The 26,265-nt window shown below is 36.8% G+C and overlaps 1 protein-coding gene across 5 annotated transcripts in view; it reads right to left on the bottom strand.

The window, feature by feature from the left end:
* OSBPL9 (oxysterol binding protein like 9) overlaps positions 1-26,265 on the bottom strand; it is a 130,963-nt gene that overhangs the window by 96,115 nt on the left and 8,583 nt on the right. For 4 of the 5 annotated variants that reach the window (XM_090269444.1, XM_090269447.1, XM_090269446.1 and 1 more), the window contains exons 2-3: positions 21,137-21,187; positions 4,502-4,580 (exon numbers count right to left, since the gene is read on the bottom strand). In XM_090269444.1, the coding sequence (XP_090125570.1) occupies positions 4,502-4,580; positions 21,137-21,187 (130 nt within the window). The remainder of the gene's footprint in view (positions 1-4,501; positions 4,581-21,136; positions 21,188-26,265) is intronic. The other variant, XM_090269449.1, reaches the window with a different exon arrangement.

The following is a 26,265-nucleotide window of genomic DNA, read 5'->3' as shown; positions in this document are numbered from 1 at the left end:
TTTTAGTATTTCTAAAAAAGGATAAAGTTGTAGTTTTCAAACCTTTTTAAACCTCTAACATACTAGAATTATAATTTCAATTACTGCCTTTTCTCAGTGTTGAGAATTTCATGGCATCTCTTTAAAATTGGAGATATTCTGAAATATGAAGTTACCAAAACTGGGTATCACTGTAATGCCAAATTATCCATTGTTTCAGGGAAGTCTGTTCTCTTCCTGGCATCAATCCTCTTTATTATAAACAAACGATGTTTCAGGATACAGTTAGAGATTTAAACCATAATGGAAATGAAGCGGATGAGTAACAACCTCCCTACATACACTTCCATACACTTGACCTCCTTTCTCATTACTGCGGATGAGCTGCCCACGCTCCTAGTCAAGGGCAATGCCCCACCCGTGTATTACATCTCATCCTCTCTTGCCTTCACAAGGACACTGATCCAACAATTTCCCCTCTCTTGCATTAATTTTCTCTTTATTGAATCACTGTCAGTAGCATAAAAACATGCTATTATTTCTCTTATCTTAAAAAAAAAACACCTCCTTTGTTCTCATGTCTCCTCCAGCTACTGCTATATTATTTCCCACCTTGGCTTTACAGCAGAACTTGACAATGCTGTCTGTATTCCCACCTTCAAACTGCTCTTCTCAAGGTTACCAATGGACTCTTAATTGTTAAATCCTGTGATCATTTTTCAGCCCTCAATTTACTTGATCTATCAGGAGCATTTGTCACGGTTGCTGATGACTCTTCCCTCCTAGAAACACTTTCTGTCTTGGCTTCTAGGGTACCACATTCACCTGGTTTTCCTCCTCCATGTGGTTGCTTCTCTTCAATCCTTTTGCTAGTTCTGCCTCATCTCTGTGCCCTCTAAACAAATGCTGGGGTGCTCCTGTACTCATTACGTGGAACTTTTTTCTCTCTACCCTTACTCATGACTTTAAGTACCATTTATATGCCAAAGACTTCCAAATTTATTTCTCCAGCATGAACTTCTCTCCTGAACCCCACACTTCAACTGCCTACTTGACATCCCCATCTGGATGTTTGATAAGAATCTAACATTTATTTATAAGCATGTCCAAGACTAAGATCTTGGTGCCCACATGCCCCACCAATATCTCTCCCTCCCCAATAAACTCGTTCCTATTGCAATCTTTCCCACCTCGATCAATGACAACTCCATTCTTATTGCTCCAGTAAAAATTTTGGTGTCCACCTACACTCTTGCCTTTCTCTTACATGCTACAGTTCAACGTTCAATTAAATATAACATGTAACAAACTATCACTTCGCAGTATAAAAGGAACAAACTACCAATACACAACACATGGATGAACCTTAAAAACATTATGCTGAGCTAAAATAAAGCCAGACAAAAGAGTACACACTGTGTGAGTCTATTTATGTGAAACTCTAACAGAAAAATCTAATCTCTATTTAAAGTAGATCAGTAGTTGCCTGGGGCCAGGGCCCAGAAATGGGGACTGACTGAAAGAAGAAAAAAGGAATCTTGTGGGTGACAAAAAATGTTCTGTATCTCGATTATGCTAGCAGTTATATGAGTAAATAAATTCATCAATACTCACTGAATTTTATAATGTGTACATTTTATTGTACATTAATACCTCAATAAAGTTGATTAAACACACATACACAATTTGACCTTTTCTCACCATCTCCCTTTCCCGTGGTTACCATGGGAGCCACTTCATGTCTCTTCGGATTACAATAACCTTCTAATTAGTTTCTCTGCTTCTATCCCTGACTCTTGCATTTTATTCTCAACACAGTGGCCAGAGAAATACTGTTAAAAAAAATCACATCATGTCACTCCTCTGCTCAAAACCCTCTAATGGTGTCTCACTGCAGTAAAATTCAATGTCCTTACTGTGGCATATAAGCCCTCACATGACCAGGCTCCCTGTTGCCTCTTAGACTTCATCTCTCACTACCCTCCCCCATGGTCATTTACACTTCAACCAGAGCTGGCCTCCTTGCTGTTCTTCAAATATGGCAGGCACAATCTTTGGCACTTACAGTTCCCTCTGCCTGGAATGATATATTCCCCACCACCATCCCCCAACAAAGCCATGTAGTTTATTCCCTCACATCCTTCAGATCTTTCACTGAAAGGCACCATCCCAACGAGTCATTTCCTGGCCCCCGTAAAATTCCAACCCCCCCCCACAACACATATACACACATGTACAACATCACTTCTATTTCATCTTCTCCCTTTCTGATTTATCACACGCCCCCCCCACCCCAGGACTCAGCATTCTGTTGTTTACTTTTATTTTACTAATTTATCTTGTTTATTGGCTTTCTTCTCTGTCAGAATGAATGACCCAAGAGGGCATCTGTTTTGTTCACTACTGTAACCCCAGAACTTAGAATAATGTCTAAAATAGATACTGAATAAACCAATGTATATGAATTGTAGCTTTCAGTAATTGTAGCTTTTCAGAGCTGACAGTAAGTAGTATTTGTTTTATAGATGTGTCAAGTGATACTTCATTTGCTTTAAAACATTCTGGTACATTAAATAAAAACTTCCACACATTTAAACATATGCTAATGCATATCAAGTATAAACTTGCTTTCAATTCTAATCAAGAATATAGTATGTATTAGATAATAAAAACTTTTTTCAAATTTTCAAAGAATTTCTTATGAACAAGGACTAATGAATGTGAAATAACTCATTATTCCCAAGAATATATGCAGAAAGTCTCATCAAGTTCTTTAAAAAGCTAGATAATCTCATGTTGCCTGAGAATTCCATAACTATTACATTAGAAAATAATCAATCTGACAGTCTCAGAACTAAGAATCCATTTAAAAAATACATATAACTCTTATTTATTCTTGTCGTGTAAATAATTCATTAAAACAATTGCTTGTCTTACAAGCAAGCCACGTAAACCTGGGAGTGTTAAAGGGAAGATCAGCTTAACATAAATAATTTAAAGGTAAATCAGAAGATAGATCTGCCTTTGCTCTAGAGGTCTGAGTCTCCTCTCCTTTAAACAGGCAAACAATACAGCTTGTGGATGTCAACGAAGGCATCTCCTTAGCAACTGCAGAGGAGAGAATTCCATACTGCAGCCTTCCCCTGCATCCAGCAGCTTTTACTGGAAACGCATTGAAGTATTCAACTTCGTTCAAGAAAAGAGTTCCAATGTGTGGGCATTACCTCCTTTAGTTAGTTTATAAGCAGCATTATATATTTAACTTAAAAATAAAGGCCTTGGGCTTTTATAATAAGATTTTAAATGTGTTACAAATACTATAAAATTTCAAGAGAGCATCACTAATTAAGCAGCTCTGAATAAAGAATATTACCAAACACAGTAAATATTTTTAAGGCTGCTTTTCCTAAAAGCACTAGAGATATCACTTTTGAGTACAATGGTTTGTCTTTACTGTATATAAGCTGCATCTTTCAATTCTAGATGTCAATTTCTTAAACAAGACTGAAGAAAAATAACTGCAACTTACTACCCTAACACAGAAGGACAATAGCTGTCTGAACATCTTGTATAACATATCTAGTCACTCTGAGACTTCATAATCAAAACATTTTTAAGCTATAAATTTAATATTTATCTATCTTGGTATACCTAGCATCTACCACAGTACATTTCCACTTGTAGTTCAGAGAAAGTGTTAAATATCTCCAAATCTCATTTCTAAGTTTCTAGAACTGCTTTAAACATAAAATAGAGATTACTCTGGATAGGCAAAATAACAAAAACATTAGTAACAAAGCCAATAGACACTCCTAATATATGAGAGGTACATTAGGACAGGATCATTAAAATTAACTTTTATTTTGCTGGTTTAGTTTTTTCAATGCAAGATGAAATTAAAAATGATCATACAGTACCTTACCCTTTCTACCGGTGAACCATAGCATGCAATGCCGAAACATAGCAGTAGCAGATGGCATTGGTATTATTAACTATAAAAAGGATAATAGCAGAGAAATGACGGCTGGCAGACAAGACACAGAAATGCAGATGAAATGAATGCAAACTTGTAGTTCCTGAAGCAAAGCAAAACCTTTAATCCAAGGTTGCCACTAGTTTCCGATTTAATTTACATTCTGACTTTTACACGAACACTGCAACCTTCAGTCATTAGACTCTCCATGCAGAAGCAGAACCATACTCCTCAATAAAGAATATCAGCAACCTTCTGTAAACACAAGCCAGCAGCAGCAGCAGCCCATTACTCTCCCCCTTCACTGATTTTTATCCTTTAAAATCTTAATCTCCAGTTGCAGCCAGATCCAGTCGTTTCAAATAGATCTGTGTCCACTGCAGATACAAATCCCTCCCCAACCTGCAGTACCACTTCATCCAGAACGTTCGTTCCTGTGCGCTAGTTCATGCAGGATCAGTTGCAAAATCTCATTCAGCAAAGAACTCAAAAGAAAATGAAAGAAGCAGTTGGGACCAGGAAGAGAAAGAATCTCTTCTTTCAGCTCACCCTGGAAATGGAAGGTTTTCTGATCAACAGTTATTGTGAAGGTGCTGTCGTCCTCATCGTCTATACCAATCACAGCTCCCTGTGAAACAAAGAGCAAAATCCCAATAAGGCAAACAATGACATCAGCAACATTCACTACTGCTACAGCCCTGGAACGCTCAATGCACCAACGAAAGCAAACTAAACACAGAAGAGGGGAATCTGAGGCTCTAGTTTTGTTTAAGGAGGAAGAATCGAAGGAGAGGGGGTAGCAGGGAACTGAAGTAGTACTCTGCGTGCGTACTTACTATCCTTGCTTAAATGGCATGGATATGGTGGGAGACAGAGGGGAAAAACAAAATCTGAGTCTAGGATCTGTGTTTAAGAGCCACGCACTGAGCCTTTCTGAGTTTTAGATCACTCTCTAAAATGGGAGTCAAAACCTCCTCACAAGGTTGTTGTGAGGGTCACAAAGTGCAGATGGCTTTTCATCAGGCTACTTCTGCGTAGTGCAGAAATGCCTGGGGACACTTGCTTCAAAACACTGTTCCAATCACTTCTAGGAGTGCTCCCATAACCACTCACACATGGCTCTGCTACTCCAACTTTTCACATAATATAATGTGATTATCTGTTTATCAGAAGTCTACCTCCTCCCACTGTACTGCTTTGAGATCTTGGAAGTCAAAAACTATTTGATTTATTTTGATACATAACACTCAAACATACACTTAGCATATGTTTTCTAAGTAAAAGCATAAATAACCAAAACATTACAATCCCCTCTGTCCTCCAAAAGGAGGCGGAGAGGACTGTATTTATAAATTGTTTCAGGAAGGGTAGGTTTTAGACTTTAATTTTTTTTTTCAACTACATGCATCCTATTAAGAAAAAAACAGCTATTAAGGGAAGTGATAGAAAGCTATGCAAAATAAAGAGTCCATTGGTTAGTGTCCAGAGAAAAAAGCTAGAGAAGATGGAATAGGTAAAATGTTCCCGGTTGGTGGAAAAAGAAGCAATGTGCCACAGATGAAACCAAGATCTTGAAAATGGGGACTGAAAAGACTCAAAGGGCCAAAATAACCTAATCCCACGGAAAAAGGCTACTCCTATCCCAGGAGGATTAGGTAACAAAGATAAACATTTATTCACCTTCTCAGAGGCTGTCTAGATGAACCCCAACTCTATCTAAATCCCACCCACTTGAATTATCCTAGTTAATCCTCAGTTTCAGATTGAGTAGGGATTTTTATCCACATTTTCAGATAAGGAAAGTGTCTCCAGTGAGTATAATAACTTTACCAAGGTCACACAAAGTGAATGGCAAAACCACAACCACTGGCATGGTACTTATTTACTTATTCCATGACAGAAAATATACACACACCTCAGTGGGTAAGCATGTGTGGGAACAGCTCATTCTGGTCAACTTAATTTTGTTGTCAACTGAGTTAGCCTTTGAATTTATGATGTATCAAATATTGGCTGAGTCATAACAAAATACAAAAATATGTGCTAGAAAGAGCTCTTGAATATATAACAATAGTCCCTGTCCCTCAAGACACACTTATATTCCAGTGGAGGATGTAAAACCTGCAAAGAGGTAACCATATTACAAGACAAAAAGGAATCTCTACATGGATGATCTTTGAAAACATGCTAAGTGAAATAAGCTAGTCACAAAGGAGCACATGTATGATTCCATTTACATGAAATGTCCAAAACAGGCAAATTCATAACAAGCAAAAGTAGATTAGTGGTTGCCTAGCGCTGGGGGGATGGGAGAAGTTATGGTAAAACGAGAAGTGACAGCTAATGGGTATGGGTCTTTTTACAGGGTTACGGAAACAGTTTAATATTGATTGTGGCGATAGTTGCATAACTCTGTGAATATACTAAAAACATTGATTGTATACTTTAAATGGGTGAGCTGTATGGTATATGAATTATATCTGAACAAAGCTGTTATAACTCACCCCAATCTAGGTGCCTTAATTAAAGTTCACTATTACCTAGTCAACTCAAATAGAAACCTCTAGGTTCTATACTTGTTCTCCCCCATTCCATTACCACAAATTGTGCTTACTCTACCTCTGAACTATAATCTCAAACTCGCCAACTCTTCTCCAGCCTATGAATTGCTTTTGCACTAATTCAGGCTCTCATCACTTCTTGCTTGATAAGGCAATGTCTGCCTTCAGTCTGGCCACATTTTAGTCCACAGCCCTTGCTATTGCCTGAGTAATATTTCTAAAGCACAGACTCTTATGGGAGATCCAGGTGTTTAAAACCCTCCTCAGCTCTCCATGTTCTATTAAATAAAGTCAACATTTCTTCAAAATGCCCTGTAGACTGTTCAAGGTTGGCCCAACTATCCTTGCCACTGTCATACCAAGCCTGAAGCTTCTCTCTTCACTGTACAGAGACCCTATACATACTCAGCCTCAACATTTCTTTCATTCGCTAAAAAAAAAAAAAAAAAAAAAAAAAAAACGCCAATTTCACTTTTCACGTATTTCCTTAGTTCAATTCCCCACCATTTGCTAAACAAAAGCACAACCCCAAGCTACCACTTAATTTCTCAGTTTTTACAGAGGAGCTTTTAACCTTTCATCCCCTATTGCAATCTAGTTTCCTTCCCACCAATGCAACAAATTGTGCTTTCTCACAGGTCTCTGATGGCCACTTTACTCCTCTAGCTTTGTCACACAGCACCACACTGAAGCGCTAGTGCTGCAGCTGACCACTTCTTTCTTGAAACTCTCCTTCCATGGCTCTTAATTACCTAAGCTGTGCTTGAGAAACATTTCTACCTAAGTACCTTTGACAACTTATTTGGGAGAAAGCGTCTTTTCAGGTCCTTTTCCTTCCTCCAACCAATTGTTCCTTTGAAGACTCTGGAACTGAGCTAACAATCTCCTGCTCCAATCAGGTCTTGCCATTACCCTGAGCTCGTTCTTCAATGTACAGATGCACGATTCATCTGACATTCAGGCCTCTCCATTTCTTGATCTGTTCAACACAAATAAATTTCACTGCCATTCTCCATCAGTCACTCATTCCTCACATTAATACCCTAGACCTGAACTGTCCAATATAAGAACCATCAGTCACAGGTGGGTATTTAGTTTTTAATTATAATTAAGAAAAAATTTTAAATAAGTTCCTCAGTCCAACTAGTCATATTTCAAATGCTCAATAGCCAGTGGCTATGGAAGCAAATAGTGGAGATACAGAACACTTTGTTAACTGCAGGAAGTTGTACTGAACAGCATTGCCTTAGACCTTGTCACCAAGGAGAACTAAATTACAGTGAGGAGTTAATGCTGCCAGTTACTGAATATTTTCAATGAGCAGGCACTATGGTAAACATCTTAATCTATATCATTAGAAAACAACTTTATACTGAAAGGTATCATATACAAAAATCATAACTGTAGAAGCTCAATAAAGAGAAGCTACCCTAGTAACCTTTCCTAATCATTAGGTCTGCCCTCCATCCCAAAGATAAACACTATCCTTACTTCTAACATTACAAATGAGTTTTATCTGCCTTTGAACTTTATACAAATGGATTCACACTATGAATTTTCTTTTATGTCTGGCTTCTTTCACTCAGTATGATATCTGTAAAATTCATTGATGGTTGCATGTAGCAGTAGTTTGTTCACTTTGTTGCTATAAACAGTATTCCTTTGTATGGACATCCACAATTTATTTATCATCTCCATTGTAGATGGGCGTGTATGCTGTTTCCAGTTTTAGGTTATTAGAATCACATTGCTATGACATTCTCCTTCATATATTTTGTTATACACGTTTGTATTTCTATGTACAAATCTAGGAGTGAATTTGGTAAGTCATAGGGTATTCATCGGTCGGCAGCCGTCCGTCTCGAGAGACGATGGTGTAGCTTCTCAAGAGTCTATCTGCACTGCCGAGAATGGCTGTGCAGTCCGACTCGGGAGTGACACGGTATCTGTCTCCTCCCGTGTTGAATCGACATCTTGTGATGACGCTGGAGTGTCCTCTCCAGTGAAGCTGAAGCTACAGAGCCTGGGCAGGGTGATATGGAGGGTCCGCTGTTGCCCATGCAGCAGACCCCCCCTCTCTTCGCAGCTGAAGGGTCCAAGGGAAAGACGGAGTCAATACAGCTTGGCTTCAGGTGCGCCGCAGGAGTTGCCGGTGTTGACTACAACGTCAAACCGCCTTAGGGACTCTGGCTCCGGATTTTCTGTCGGGGTTTACTCCCTTAAGTCTTTCCCCTGAAGAGGTACGCCGCAAGGCAGCGGAGGTAGGTTGAAAGTAAAGAGTTAGAAAAAGATATGCCATGCACACATGAAAAGAAAATCAGTAGAATTATATTAAGAACAGGCAAGATCAACTTTGAGGGGGGAAAAAAAGCATTAGAAGAGATAAAGGGAGAAATTTCTTAATGATAAAACCTCAGTGGCAACTGAGTAATGGTATCATAATTGTTTTAATTTATATTTCCCTGATAACTAATGAGCTTAAGTATCTTTCATGTTTTTTGGCCATTTGAATAGCCTCTTGTAAAATAGTTGAAGTTTCTTGCACAGTAACAAGACTGGACTATCATTTTCTAATTATTTGTAGTAGCTTTTCTATATCCTGAATAGGAATCCTTCACTGGTTGCCACCCTGTTGCCAGCCAGCCTTTGTACTCTCACAATGATGTCTTTACATGAAGAGTTCTTAACTTTAATGCAGTACAGTGTATTGATTTCGTACTTTATGGTTGTGCTTTCTGTATCTTCTTTAAGAAGTCTTTCCCAATCCCAAGGCCATAAAAATAAGCTCCATGTTATCTTTTGGAAGCCTATACATTTGAATATCAGGTAGAGTAAGTCCTCCAACTCTTTCCTCTTGGCCTTTATAAATTACACATCAACATCAACATCATAGTCATAACCAATTCTCTCTAGAACGACAGGTGAAAACAAGTTGCCATTTCTACTGGGTCAGCTGACTGAGAATGCAGGCATCAGAAGTGGGCATTCATGGCTGCTTATAAATTTTAGAGTCAGATGACCAAGTTACACTTACACTTACATACACATGCTATAATACTGACTGGGAACAAACTGGGATTACCAATTATTTAGGTCGTTTTTCATCTGAATGTTTATAGTTTTCTGAGTAGAGAGGTCTTGCCCACCTTTTGTTAACATTTATTCCGAAGTAATTAATGTTTTTGGTGCTATGGTAAATGTACTCTATTTTTAAAAATTCAATTTCTAACTACCAGTTGCTGGTATATTGAAATACAATTTATTTTTGTATACTGACTTTGTATTCAGTAATTTTGCTAAATTCATTTACCAATTCTAATAGTCTATCTGTAGATTCTTTTGGATTTTCTGTATGTTCAATTAAGTTGTGAATAATAACAGTTTCATTTCTTCTACTAAAATCCGTATAGCTTATACTTATTTTTCTTGCTTTATTCATTGGCTAGGACTGCCTGGTTTAAGACTGCCACTGGAGTCAGACAATGCTGAGTGGAAATGGCGACAGGGGGCATCATTGTCTTGTTATTTGTCTCTCTCCCATTGTCCACTCTAGCTATTTAAAACCTACTTTCCTTGAATCCCCAACAACAACATAGGCAGTCATCAGGTAAGAATATACACCTGCTATGCCCTCCCACCTAGACTCATCTGCATCTATACCCACGCCTGCTTCCTTTCTACCTGTTACAATGGAAAAGAGGATCCATCCCCTATGACTTCTCCTCAGGTCTTACTTTGCCAATTTTAAGCTTCTCACTCTCTCCAGTGTATTTACACATGCTCAAGTTTATATTCTCTTTCTAACAACCACCACTATCAACACCACCACAGCAACGATCCTTTTGAGTTATATATTTTCACCTAGCAATTGCCCCACTTCTCTCATTCCCTTCCAGTCAAGATTATTCAGACTTGTCCAAGGCTACACAAAATTTATTTTTTCCTCCCATTCCTTGTAGGATATGTAACCAAATCAACGGCTCTTGCTCACCTTCAAATAAGGTGATCACATAACCCAGTTTGCCTGGAGACAGTTCCAGCCTATGCCTGTTGTCCTGCTGTAATAATGAATAGAATCCCCTTTTTTGTCTAAAGAGTTTCCTGATATAGGGGACAGGGTGATTTTATAGCCTAACTTAAAAAAGGCCCTCAGTGATTTGCTCCATGCCTACTTCTCACCTCCAGAGGTTTACCAATTGCCCCAAGCAGTCTTCCACCAAACAGCTTTTCTCTCCTTTTATGAGTTTATAGTACTTATTTTTTACATCTGGAAAGCAAAACTCCCTTTGTTAATCTATATATGGAATAGCAGTTTGTCATCAAGCAAAGTTGTTTGCATGCTAACCCATTAGAATATATAAGTTTTTATTTCAGCCCCACTTTTATGAACCATTGTGCCAACAGAGTAACACTATCCAGGTTCCAGATAGAAAGTAAATAACTGGAGAGCCAGTCTTGTGTAGCCAGAAAAATGTCCTGATTTTCCCTTTCCTCCTTTCTAATATAGACACAAACACACTACAGACATGAATCATAGCTCTGGTGCCAAATTCAGAAGAAGTTTTGCTCTCACAAGTTAGGGGAGGGGGTGGGGAATACAGAGAAATCTTCCTCTGCAAAAAGAGAAAAGTGGGCTGCTAAACCAACTCCAAAGATGATTTAAAAAGGAGTGATGATTCCTCTGGGACATACATTGCTGACACAGCTCCTAAAAGGAACAGCCAGAGGATATAAGGAAGAGGAAGATATATCTCTGTCCTGGAAAAGCACATAGTCTAGAGAGAAGAAAGAGGAGTCCACAATATACAAGGAAGCAGGAAAGCTCAAGGTGCCTCCTGCTCATGAAAGACGCTGCTGTATGGCGGGCCTGCTTAAGCATCAATCATTGATTCAACAAAAATTTATTGGAACTGTCTAGGCCAGCAATTTCCAACCTTTTTCATCTCATGGCACACATAAACTAATTACTAAAATTCTGCAGCACACCAAAAAAAATATATATATATATTGTTTTTGCCAATCTGACAAAAAAAAAAAATAGGTATATTTTTGATTCATTCACACTGCGGCACACCAGTTGACAATCACTGGTCTAGGCATTGTTTTAGGTGATATTTATAGGGTAGTAAATAATCTGTTTTGTTTTTTTACTGATTTTTATGCAGTCACTTAGGTTTCCTTATGTTTTTAATTTATCTGTAGTGTTTGTCAGCTGGATGCATTGTAAATATTTTCTCTCCTGGCCAAGGGTTGTTTTTCTCTTTGATTGTAGTATCTTTTTGTTGTTGTTCGAAGGTTTTAAAATTCAAATGTTGTCAAATCTACCAATCTTTTTTATAATGAAAAGATTATAATGACTTGTTCTTTAAGACATCCTTCTCTATCCAAATATCATATTCTTCTATACATTCTTTTTTAGGTATATTTTATTGATTATGGTGTTACAGTTGTCCCAATTTCCCCCTCTTGCCCCTCTCTGCCCAGTAGCCCCCTTCCCTCCATCAATACCTCTCTGCCCTGAGTTCAGGTCCATGGGTTGTGCACCTAAGTTCTTAACATCTCTCTCTCTATTTTGTTCCTATCAATTATGCTTCTTAATCCCTGCTCCATTTCCCCTATTCTCCCCCTACCAGCTGATAACCCTCCAAATGATCTCCATACCCCTATCATTCTATTCCTTTTCTGGTTGTCTGCTTAGGGTTTTTTGTTTGTTTGTTTGTTTTTTGGATTCAGTTATTGATAGTTCTGAGTTTGTTATTTTAATGTTCATAGTTTTGATCTTCTTCATTTTCTTAAATAAGTTCCTTTAATGTTTCATGTAATAATGGCTTGGTGATGATGAACTCCTTTAGCTTTACCTTGTCTGGGAAGCACTTTATCTGCCCTTCCATTCTAAATGAGAGCCTTGCTGGATAGAGTAATCTAGGTTGTAGGTCCTTCATTTTCTTCACTGACTACTTCTTTCCAGTTGCTCTTGCCTGCAAAATTTCTTTTGAGAAATCACCTGATAGTCTTATGGGAACTCCCTGTAGGTAACTCTGCTTTTCTCTTGCTGCTGTTAATTACGATGTGTCTTGGTGTGGTCCTCTTTGGGTCCAACTTGTTTGGGACTCTCTGTGCTTCCAGAACATGTATGTTTATTCCCTTTGCCAAATCAGGGAAGCTTTCTTTCATTATTTTTTCAAATAAGTTTTCAGTGTCTTGCTCTTCTCCTCCTCCTTCTGGCACCCTTATGATTTGGATGTTGGTATGTTTAAAGTTGTCCTGGAGGTTCCTAAGCCTCTTCTCATTTTTTTTTTTTGTTTTTGTTTTTGTGTTCTTGTTTCTTCTATCTGTTCTGGTTGAATGTTTATTTCTTCCTTTTGTTCCAAACTGTTGATTTGAATCCCAGCTTCCTTCCTTTCACTGTTTATTCCCTGTATATTTTTATTTCACTTTGTGTAACCTTCATTTCTTGCTTTATTTTTCTGCCATACTCTATGAGTTCTCTGAGCACCCTTATCACCAGTGTTTTGAACACTGCGTCTGATAGGCTGGCTATCTCCATTTTGTTTATTTCTTTTTTGGGTGGGGGGTTTATTCTGTTCTTTCATTAGGGCAATATTTCTTTGCCTCCTCAATTTGGCAGCCTCCATGTGTTTGTTCCTGTGTATTATTAGGCAGAGGTGCTTTTACTCCCTGTCTTCATAGCATGGCCTATGTAGCAAAGGTACATGTAAATGGTGTGGGGCACAGCCTTAGGTAATTGCCAGGGTCACCCACTTCACCACTTTGTGGCTCTTGGTGTGGTGGGGGGCTTGAAGACGGGACAATGCTGCTGCCAGGCTCCTGGTGATTTGCCCAGCACTTACCCTGTTTCCAGTTGCTTCACTCACTTTCCACATGCGACTGGCATGCTTCCAAGCTGCTGCCTTGGGGTCTCTGTACGTTCTAAGACCATGTGGGCCCTTTAAGCAGTGAAAATCCGGCTGTTTCTTCAACACCCACTGGTTTTTAAAGCCAGAGGTACTGAGAGTTTATCTTCCCAGTGCTGGAATTCTGCGCTGTGTGGTCTGGCCTGGGGTTGGGATCTCTTGATGACAGTGTATCCCTCCCAATTTTTATCTACCACATGTGAATGTGGAACTGTCCCTTCCACCCCCACATTTCTCCGTGCCACATTGCCTCTTGGCCCCATCTCTGTGATTCCACCCTTCCTACCCATCTGAATGAATGTGGCTTCTTTAAATCCTTGGTTGTTGGACTTCCATATAGCTCAATTTTCTGATGGTTCTGATTGTTATTTGTTTTTGAGGTCTGGTTGTACTTCTTTCTATGGTTGTGGAAGGAGGTGAAGCATTTCCACCCACGTCTCCATCTTGACCAGAAGTCCTGTTCTCTACACATTCTTATAAGTATAAATTTTCATTTTATACCTTTAAGACCTCTGGGATTTATTTTTGTGTACATTATGAGACAGGAAATAATTTTATTTTTTCCATATGGGCAGCCAATTGATTCAACTTCATTTATTGAGTGATAGCTCCTTCCCTTCCCTCTTTCTTTCTTGCCTTTCCTTCCTTTCCTTTTCTTTCCTTTCCTTCCCCTTCTACGCTACTTCCCTTCCTTCCTTTCTCCTTCCTTCCTTCCATCTCTCAATGATGTTTTAGTTTTCTCCACCAAAGGAATAAATTTATCTTATAAAATAGACTCCTAGGTAATTTAGAGTTCCTGTCAGTATCATAAATAGACTTTCTCTTTTAAATAACTTATTCTAATTGTGGGTCATATAGAGAAATTCTCTATGTCTTCTACATATTGAGTTATCTAAAAACTTTTTTCTGTAGACTCTTGTGGATTGTGGGTTGTTTTATGTAGACAATTATATCTGCAAATATCAATAATATTTATTCTTCCTTTCTAATCCTTTCTCTTTGAGTTCTTTTGTTTCTTTGTTACATGTTTACCAGGATCTCTAGCAAAATTACAGAAACATCATCTGCAAGTACTAATTCTGTTATTCCCTCCAAGTCTTATATATTTGTATCTTTTCTTGCTTTATAGCATTCACTAGTACCTCCAGGAACACAATATTTAAAGCAGCAGCAAAAGTAGGTACCCCTGACTCGCTGCTGATTTCAAAGAGAACACATCTATGATTTCACTATTAAGCACACTGTAGCATTTTAGTATATATCCCTTATCAGGTGATGAATATTCTCTTTTATTCCTCGTTTGCTTAATCTTGAATGCATATTTCATTTTATTCACTGCTTCTTCTGTATTTATTCAGATGACCATGTAATTTTCCTCTTTTAATGTTAATATGGTAAATTAATTAAAGTTAATGTCCTCGTATTCCCAAAATAAACTCTATTTAGTTATAATACATTTTATTTATATATTACTGGGTACGGATTGCTATATTTTGTTCAGGATTTTGATATCTACAATAAGCGACTCTGTCCTAAAAATTCCCTTTGTTATTTTCTTCTTTGTATTATATCAATACTTTTCTTTTTCTAACTTCTTGAACTAATTTCTTTTTTATAATACATTCCTTTAAAATTATAAAATCATAGCCTGTCTTAGATACAGTTTTAATATGAGGTCCCGTCATTATCATTCAGGTTTGAATATTTCATAATTTCCATTATGATTTCTACTTTCACCTATAAATTATTTAGAAGTATTCATGTGAAGTGGTGAGTGGCTCCTGTTTTGTCAAGGGATTTCTAAATTATTCCACTGTTGTTGAAGAATGTTATCTATGCAATACTGGGGTTTTGGTATTCTCTTTTTCCATAACAATTTTAATTTTTTCCCTTAAAGTCTATTATGTCTTATAGTAATACTATTTCCTAGCTTTCTTTTGGTTAACATTTTCCTGAAATCCTTTACTTAAATTTTAATTTGTAATTATGAAATATTATAAACATTCAAAAATATAACCTTAATGACACATAAGTACCAATCACAGCACTGAATAAATGTTTATATCTTGCCCAAGGGAGGACATTTTTAGTGTCAAATTCATACAAAAGAGATGACACTTGCAAAAAAGCTACTGAATTAACAAAAAGGGTAAAAATCATTAGAGTAATTTTTCATAATGAAATAAGACAACTGACAAAAGCAAATCTAAGGGGATGAGGAGGAAGGACAGTCATAAAATGATACATTAACCTAAAATAAATGGCTTATTGCATCCATTCTAAGAAATCAGTGATTGTAAGATACACCCCAATGCCAGAGATGTTGACATATGAAAGCATAACATAGAATCAATTAAATAAGGCAGCAGCATAAGAAGTCAGTGTTAAAACTATTAATAACCCATTATGATACACTGCTAACCTCTCTTGTGATAGACGAAAAGAACAGATGACACATCTCTCATGCAATCAGTCAACTCTGTTGACCAACACAATTGGAAAATGGAGTACTCAGTTTCACTGGACCCAGAAAAAAGCACTAAAACTATGTTGAATATAATTCACCTTGCTTGGGTGATTCCTAAGGCCCTGTTGAATTCTTCAGAATCTGAGATTCATCTTATCAATAGTAATTATTAATTATAAAAGTAACTAATATAAATTAAGAACCTAAGTCCAAGACACTGTATTTGGATACTTTTTAATATATCAGTTAATTTGCTATTCATAATTCCACAAGTAAACGATATTACACCTATTCCAGAAAGAAGAAAATGCAGAGCTAAATAGATGAGTAGCCTGAAGTCACAAAGCTAATAAAATGGCAAAATCCAGATTTGAATTCCATTTCATATATGACCTGTTCTTATCTCTACTCTACATTATTTCTTTCATGGTACTACATCTCATTTTTCAAATTTTATCTAGAAATGTGAATATTTTACTTTTAGCTAGTGTGTTGGGGAGGAGGAAAACTGAGATAGCAGAACTTAACCAACATTTTATTTTTCCATCAAGGCAAGGGCACCACCTAGTGGCACACACTTTGCCACCAATACAGTCAAAGAGAGTAAGTGGGAAGGAAATGGTTTGTTTTTCACTCTTCTGCTTTCCTCCACTGGTTCTACACTACCTTGCAGCAAGCTGGGAGTCTACATTAACTCTTCTAGTCAAGTGGTGACTTTAAGGACTAAACAGGGTTTCGAATAAAACAGACCCAAGTTCAATTCCAGATTCATCATTTACTATCTGTGTAACCTTGGAAAGTTACTAAAAGTAGCTTGAGTCTCAGCCTCCTCACATGGAAAATGAAATAACACCATTTATCTGACAGGGTAGGTGAACTTCATAGGTCCACTTACACATTTTTTCCAATAAATATTATAAATGTATATTTTCTTGATAAATTTTTTTCTCTAGCTTATTTTACTGTAAGAATGTAATATATAATGCATATGTAAAATATGTGTTAATGGACTGTTTATGGTATTGGTAAGGTTTCTTCTGGTCAACAGTAGTTATGTTTTGAGGAAGTCAAAAATTATATACAGATTTTCAGCTGCATGGAATGCAGGGGTCAGCACCCCTGACCGCTGCATTGTTCAAGGGTCAACTGTACCTCAAAGCCTCTTAACACACACACACACACACACACATATACACAAAGATGATTAATAGCTTCCATCTATGTACCAGGTGTCTAATCCTTAATAAAACTCCACAAGGGTATTATATTACTTGCTTTAAAAAACTCAAGCTCAGGAAGTTTACAGATAACTTCCCTCTTCCAGTCAACAAAGCAAAAACTAAAAGACTCACACACAAGTATGCCTGGTTCTTCTCTGTCATTCTGTGTGGTAGGAAGAATTCTATCCCTTCCCTCCATGACCCTTGCCCCTGTATAAGCTCCTCCCCTTTGTGTGTGGGTGGAAACTGTGAATGATGAGATCTCACTGAAGTTATCAATGGATTGATTATATGGCAAAAGGGAGATTATCTGGGTGAGTAAAACCTAATCTAATCACATGAGGCCTTTTACTTATTTTTATCAGGAATTTTAATTTTATTTTTAATTACAGTTTACATTCAATATTATTTATATTAGCTTCAGGTGTACAGCATAGTGGTTAAACAATCATATACTTGACAAAGTGTTCCCCTGATATCTCCAGTACCCAACTGGCACAACAGATAGTTATTACAATATTACTGATTATATTCCCTATACTGTACTTTACATCCTTCTATTTTGTAACTACTAATTTATACTTCTTAATCCTTTCACCTTTTTCACCCAGTCCCCCAAATCCCCTCCCCTCTGGCAACCATCAGTCTGTTCTCTGTATCTATGAGTCTGTCCCAATTTTGCTTATTTTGTTCTTTAGATTCCCCATATAAATGAAATCATATGGCATTTGTCCTTTTCTGACTGTCCATCCATACTGTCACAAATGGCCGAGTAATATTCCATTTTATGTTTTTTTATTCACTCATCTACTAATGGACACTTGGATTGCTTCCATATCTTGGCTATCGTACATAATGCTGCAATGAACATAGGGGTGCACATATTCTTTCATATTAGTGTTTAAGGTTTCTCTGAATATCCAGAAGTGCAGTTACTGGGTCATAAGGCAGTTCCATTATTAATTTTTTGAGGAACCTCCATACTGTTTTCCACAGTGGATACAACAATCTGCATTTCCACCAGCAGTGCATAAGGGTTCCCTTTTCTCCACATCACATGAGGCCTTTTAAGTAAAGGGTATTTTCTGCAGCTGGTAGCAGAATGGGAAGTCAGAGAGATTCAAAACACTATAAGGATTCAATGTGGCATGCTGACTTGAAGATAGAGGGGCTGCATGACAAGGAGTATGTGTAGCCTCTAGGAACTGAGAACAGATCTCAGCTGACAGCCAGCAAGAAAACAAGGACCTCAACAAGGAACTGAATTTTGCTAACAATCCAAATGGCATTGGAAGCAGATTCTCCCTTGCAGTCTTCCTCAGAGCCTCCGGATGAGAGCCCAGGCTGGTTGATAAACTGATTTCAGCTTTGAGACCTTAAGTAGAAAACCTTTTTAGATGGCTAATCTACAGAACTGTAAGATAATAAATGAGTGTGGGTTTTTAAATCATGGTAAAATACACATAACATAAAATTTACTATTTAAACATGCTTAAGTGTTCAGTTTAGCAGCATTATGAACATTCACATTGTGTATGACCATCTCCAGAGATTTTTCATCTTCTCAAGCTAAACCTCTAACTATTAAACAATAACTCTCCAAATCCCCTGCCCTCAATCACTAGAAACCACCATTATACTTTCTGTCCCCATGAATTTGACTACTCTAGGTACCTCATATAAGTAGAATCATACAGTATGGGTCTTTTAGTGACAGGCTTATTTTACTCCTGGGTCAGAATTTTCTTCCTTTTTAAGAGTAAATAATATTCCATTATATGCACTGTATATCCTACATTTTGTTTATCTATTCATCCATCAAATGGCCACTGAGTGCTTTCACCTCTAGGCTATTGAACAAGGATGTGCAAATACCTTTTTGAATCTCTATTTTCAATTCTTTTGAATATATACAGAATGGGGCAAAGTAGGTTTACAGTTGTTTGTATAGAAAATAATACAATAATTAATAATAATACAAGCATAAATTCTGTGTTTCATGTACTCACAACTGTAAACCTACTTTTGCCCCACACTGTATATATAAATGAGTGTTAATTAATTCATTATCTTGAAAATTGTGTAAGCAAAAAGAAATAATCAAGCTTGTATCCTATGTTTGAACTACACTACTGAGCAACCAAATAATAAATGAAATGTCTTCTTATATAATTATCTCTGATAAAAATTAAAACAAAATTATAAAATATCATAATTTTGCAACCCCCAAATAAGTTAATTAATTTAGGTGCTGAGCACCAATAGCTGCTAACATCAATAAAGAGTAAAAACCAGACATTATGTGACTCCTGATAAAAGCACACACCACCATTTATATAGCCTTGCCAAAAGGATCAAACCTGGGACAAATCCAGTATCTGGATCCCGCTGCCAATTTGTAGAAAAAGCAGAGATAGAAGAACATGAGAAATTATAATCAGTAAAATCTAAACTATGAAAAACTCATACAGGTCAAAGGGTCTGGATTTTTCAATAGATAAATTACAAACAAATGATATGAAGTTTTTCTTAAGTGGGCAAGATACAAATATAGATTTTAGGAATTCAAATCCAAGATGTGATTACTGCAATAGAATACTGGTGACTTTAGGAGACAGGGAGGGTGCTGTAATTAGAATGGGGCACACAAAGAGGTTTCCAGGGTAGGTGGCAAAATTGTATTTCTTAACTTGGGTGGAAGTCACAGGGATTAATAATTAAGCTATATTTAAAATAAAAAAATACTGCATTAAATGTAACAATGAGATAGTAGCCCAAGTCTAGGTTTAATTCAACTGAAGAGCTGTATCAATATAGCTCTGCCTAAGTCTTACTATTAAGCCTACCTCAAGCCAAGAAAGCAGTTAATATCAGACTGAGTGGTGACTGAGGTCAATATTAAGTGCTTAGAGAAGCAATTAAATGAAGAAAACAAAAGGAAAGAAAAAAAAACAGTAAAAATACAGCATCATCTGCTCAAAACAAGCTGTCTCATTCCCATCCTGCAACTCCACCACACTGACTCCTATATGTCAGTGCCAAAATTTGTCCATTCGAATTTGGTTTCTCTCTCAAGATTATTAACTACTGCTAATAAAGGCAATTATAGTCACATCTTCAAAAGAAAGGGTGCAGAGAAAAGATGGCAGAAAGAAAGCAACAGGTGCCTGAAGAAGAGGAGGCTACGAGAAGCTAATTTACCTAGTTATAATAGAGCTGGCCTTTCTTTAGATACAATGGAGTACTAGAAACTATATCCCAACCCCCTTCCTTCTTTCTTGTTTTTAGCTACTTGGACAATGGTGGAAACTGAACAAACAATTAAAAGCAGCAATGTCCAATAAGATGGCCACTAGCCACTAGCTGAAGTGCAGCTGGTCTGAACTGAGATGTGCCATAAGTGTAAAGACACACTGGATTTGGAAGACTTAGTATTGAGAAAGAATGTAAATAGCACATTAATAATTTTTTTTTACTGATTACATGTTGAAATAACACTCTGGATATATTGGCCTAAACAAAATATATTATTAAAATTAATTTCACCTGTTTCTTCCTACTTTTTAAATGTGGCTACTAAAAAATTTTTAAGTATATATGTGGCTCACGTTATATTTATATTTGACATCACAGCTACATCGACCATTATTAATGTTGAACAGAAAGAAAAAAAAAACTTTAAAGAATGTTTCAGAGCTTTTTTCTACTGTTTGCTCTGCCACCAACACTTCAACTTATTTTTCAGCCCCTGTCCCTGATTATAAATGAGATTTTTTTTTTTAAATCAGTAGTTATATTAGGTCATGAATACATTAAATCATGGGCCAAAAGAACTGAATTAGTTCTAGCCCTGGTTCTGGCGCTGACTGGCAGTCACCCTGAAGAAATTTTTTTTTCTCTCTCTCTGAACCTAGCTATCTGCCTAACAAAAGCTAAACTAAATTTAGACTTCCATGGTTCTGCCAAAATATTTGTTTTCTTTCTGTCAAAATTGACTTTCATAAAAATGAGTAAATACTCACTCTGAGTCTAACACATCCTCGGCGAGAGCCTCTCATCATTTTGTCCTTGGACTAAAAGAAAAACAAAAACATTCAATAAGTAAAAGATTAACTGACTTTTTAGAATAATCTAGGAATTAAGAGACAAAATTTATGCATATAGTAATATCCCTTATTTGTCCCCATCCCCCATTCCCCCAAATCACTTACAGGTAGGAATTCATAGGTTTAAAATGAAAATGTTTTACAGTCTATACAACTAAACCCAAACATAGGATTTCATGGATACCTTTAATATAGCATATATTACACTATAATTTTCATTCCTGCATCATGCCCCTTAACCCTAGACCAGCGTTTCTCACACTTTAGTGAATTTGAGAATCACCTGCAAAGCTAAGAATCACCTGGTGGTTTAAGAATCACTCCCAGACAATTCTGACTCAGGCAGACAGAGGACCACGTTTTGAGAGTATTGCTTTAGCTTTATCTCTTTGCAACTCCCCAAACGGGTCACATTTTTTGCCTCTGAGCTTTCTCATCCCATGTTCCTCAGCTGGGACTATCTTTGCCCCTGATTTCCTGCCTTGCTACCTGTAGCTGATCATGTATGTGCCTCACCTCTGCCTGGTGTGGATCCTGATCCCTGGGCTCCCAGTCTTCTGTGTGCCCTCCTGTTGTGGCCTGCACCTCCCGGTGCTATAATGGCTAGTGAACTTGTCGCTCTCGCCCATTAAGACTGCACATTCCTTAAGAGTCAGGAATTGTATCTAACTTATACTTCAGAACAGTGTCTGCAACACATTAGGGGCTCAAAAAATATTTACTGATGAAATGTTCCTTACCCCTTATATCTCTGCTACTAGGCTGAGCCAAGCAAAAGCTATGTTGTGCACAATAAGCCCTATGTTAACATTCAGTAAATATTCCTAAAAGTAAATTAGTTGTGTGTAATAAAATAAAATGAAACCCTAAATAATCAAAGATTTCAAAATATATAATACCTCAACAACTGGTATTTTTCTATACTCCCCTATGTGAGAAAGAAGTAAAAGAAGTCAATATCATGGGGTTATGTTTCTTAAAAACTGTCCCATTTTAAATCATAGATGCCCTATGTGCAAAGTACTGAGCCACAGGCAAACTTCCAGCTATAAGATAACTAAGTTCTAGGGATTTAATGTACCATAGTGATTATAGTTAACAACACTGTATTGAACACTTGGAAAGTTGCTAAGAGAATGGATCTTAAAAGTTCTCACCACACACACACACACACACACACACACACACACACACGTATATCAAATCATTACATTGTATACCTTAAACTTACACAATGTTACATATCAGTTGTGTCTTAATAAAGCTGGGAAAAATAAAGCAATGTTTCTTGGGGATATTTGCAGGTCTGTACATAAAGTGTATATAAAGATCTGTTTTATCCTCCTCATTGACTGCAGTACATTCTATGAACACAGACCAGTGATTTTCATCCAGTGTGTCACAAGAATTTTTAAAACATGCAATGCCTGATGCCTGACTAGTCAGGGGTACTGACCTCTTTTCCCTTAAGTGTCAAATTTTTTTTAAATGACAGCAGCCAACACAATAGCCATCAGTGTGCTAAAATAACTGAATATCCATATGCAAAATAATACAAATAATAAAGAATATAAAATATAAAAAAATAAAAATGACACTTACCTCACACCATATATCAAAATTATCTCAAAACTGATCAAAGACCTAAATGTAAAAGCTAAAACTATAAAACTCTCACAAGAAAACACAGATATAAAACTTTGTGACCATAGATTAAGCAATGGTTTACCAGATATGTCACCAATAGCAAAAGCAATAAAAGAAAAAGATAAATCAGACTTAATCTAATTTAAATCTTTTGTGCTTCAAAGGACACCATAAGAAAAAGGCAACCGACAAAAAGGGATAAAATATTTGCAAATCATGTATCTAATAAAGGACTTGTATCTAGAATATATTAAAAATTCCTCCAACTCAACAATAAAAGACAACACAATTTTAAAACGGGTAAAGGATGTGAATAGATATATCTCCAAAGAAGATACGCAAATGGCCAATAAGCACATGAAAACATGCTTAACATCAACAGCCACAAGGAAAATACAAATCAAAATCAAATTTTACTACTTCACACCTAGGAAGGCTATAATCAAAATGACAGATAATAACAAATAATGGCAAGCAGGTAGAGAAATTGGAGTCCTTATACCTTTAGTGGGAATGTAAAACAGTACAGCTGCTTTGGAAAACAGTCTGTCAAGTTTCTCAAAAGGTTAAAGAATTACCCATGACCCAGCAATTCTACTCCTAGATATATATCCAAGAGAAATGAAAACATGTCCATACCAAAACTTAGGTACACACATGTTCACAGTAGCATCAGTCATAAAAGCCAAAAAAGTGGAAACAACTCAATTGTCCAAGAACTGATGAATAAAATGTAGAATATGCATACAATGAACTATTCAGCAATGAAAAGTATTGATATGTGCTACATATGAAAACATTATGCTAAAAAAGCCATATTAGAATTGTTTAAAGAATACTTTTATAATATGATTCTATTTATATGACATGTCAAAAACAGAGAAACCTATAAAGCCCAAAAGTACATTAGTGGTTGCCTAAGGCTGAGGGTGAAATATTGAGGGTGATTGTTAATAGAAACAGCATCTCTTTGGGGGTGATAAAAATTTTCTGAAACTGACTATGGTGACGATTGCACAGTTCTGTGAATATACTAAAAATCATTGAATTGTATACTTCAAATGGATGGTAGGTGAATTATATCTCAATAAAACTGTTACAAATAAAAAGAACAAAAAGCAACAGGCAACACAAAAATTTACTAAAATTTTTCAAATGAAATTGTTACAACTAAGATGTTTAGTTATTTTATTACAAAGTAAATATTCTCAAAATGAACAGCAGAAGTCTATATGTAAAATGTAAGAAGTTGAAGATACATAAGAGAGAGGGGGGAGAGAGAAGATAGGGGAGAAAATCTAACGACTGAGATACTCTAAAAATCTGTGAGCAGATGGAATCCAGAACGTGCAAAAATTACCTCTTCTGCTATGATGGGGAAAGATGTAGGCAGGGAGAGGCAGGAAAGCAGGTATAATAGGTGGAGGTACAAGGAGTTGAGAGTGTTCCCACCAAATGAACTCTATTGTCTCTGGGAAACATGACATCTTCTATGAGTGACAGAGGAAGGAGGAAGTTTGAGAGACTGTAGAGAAAGCTAACAGAGTGAAAAAGCAAATATTCATCCAATATTCTAATTACCCATCTGTGCCATAACAGTAAGGCTAAAATAGAATACAAGAAATGAAATAAGTGGACAATCTTAGCATGAAAGCTTCATGTGAACAAATATCCAGGAAACATAAAGTCAACTTTTGTAATAATCTTAACATTGTCACATGAATGAGAAAAAATAAATTATGAATACCTCAAAACACTTTCCTTATGATTCCATGTACCATGTAAACTTAACTTTTGCAAAAAAAAATTCAATTTCCTTTTTTAAGGAAGTTCAAACTAGTCTAAGAAGATAATCCTTTACAATAAAAGTAAACAAAAAGGAAAATAATTTATTGGACTAGTTTTTCTCTATAAGCAGTAAAAGGCATTCCATCCTTATCTAAATTCACTTGCACATGTCTTCCTTTGATTGGGATTATGTAATGATTTGAAAATCTAGCCCTGGCTGGGTATCTCAATTGGTTAGGGCATGATCCCAATATACCAAGGTTGCAGATTTGATCCCCAGTCAGGTCATATACAAGAAACAACCAAAGAACGCACAAATAAAGTAGAATAACAAATGAATATTTCTCTTTCCCTTTCTCTCTCTCTCTCTCTCACAAAAAGAAAGAAAGAAAGAAAGAAAGAAAGAAAGAAAGAAAGAAAGAAAGAAGGAAAGAAAGGAAGAAAGAAAGAAAGAAAAATACAATCCTATTACAACTGCCACTTATAGTAGTGGCATATTTAAGAACAACTCTACTTTCTGTCCTTTCACAAATTATTACCATCAACAAAACTGCTAGCAAGAGAAATAAGAACTGACTGCTTAACTGATTAACACATTAAGCAAAAGATCCCACACAAGAGATATGTTCTACAGGCTCTGGATGATTAAACACTATTGCTAATATAAGCTCCAAAAAAGTTTCACTTAAATCATGGAAATTACGTATTTGCATTAATTTATTCTGCAAAATTTACAAAGCTGTGTAAGCAACAATTCCAAAACAGCCTCTACATCTCATCTCCAAGCCTTGTTTGAAGGACTTCGGACATTCCTCCACTCATTATGAGAACAAGGTGCCACAGTGTACAGCTTGTAGATTTTAAGGCTCAGTACTGCCATCAAAGAGTTCACAAGCTTGCGGTACAGATAAGAATGTACTAGAGATACGGCTACTTAATCGTAACAGAGGCAAAATGATTAAATGCCCAAAAGATTTATATAAGAAAAGCTCAAAACTATTAGAACAGGGAAAACTCAAATTTGAATATTGAAGGAAAACAAAATAAATAAAATTTCCACATACTTCTTTCCACTGATACTAGTTACCATTCTAGAAGATTCTTGTTTTCTTTTCAGGGCATTTAGATTACATAAAATTTTTCTTTTGTTCTTTTTATAATTCTAAAGCTACTTTATTATATTTATACTATTAATACATAGCATATCCCTGGCTGGTTTGGCTCAGTGGATTGAGCGTCGGCCTGCGAGCTAAGTGTCGCTGGTTTGATCTTCCAGTCAGGGCACATCAGAGAAGGAAAACTCTGATTCCAAAAAACCTCCACTGCCTTGCGGCACACCTCTTCAGGGGAAAGGCTAAGGGAGTAAACCCCGACAGAAAATCCGGAGCCGGAGTCCCTAAGGCGGTTTGACGTTGTAGTCAACACCGGCAACTCCTGCGGCGCACCTGAAGCCAAGCTGTATTGACTCCGTCTTTCCCTTGGACCCTTCAGCTGCGAAGAGAGGGGGTTCTGCTGCATGGGCAACAGCAGACCCTCCATATCACCCTGCCCAGGCTCTGTAGCTTCAGCTTCACTGGAGAGGACACTCCAGCGTCATCGCAAGATGTCGA

The sequence above is a fragment of the Furipterus horrens genome, unplaced genomic scaffold, assembly GCF_987537825.1.
Source record: "Furipterus horrens unplaced genomic scaffold, mFurHor1.1.pri manual_scaffold_3, whole genome shotgun sequence".
Classification (NCBI taxonomy): domain Eukaryota; kingdom Metazoa; phylum Chordata; class Mammalia; order Chiroptera; family Furipteridae; genus Furipterus; species Furipterus horrens.
This window is presented reverse-complemented; position numbering and strand designations above follow the sequence as displayed.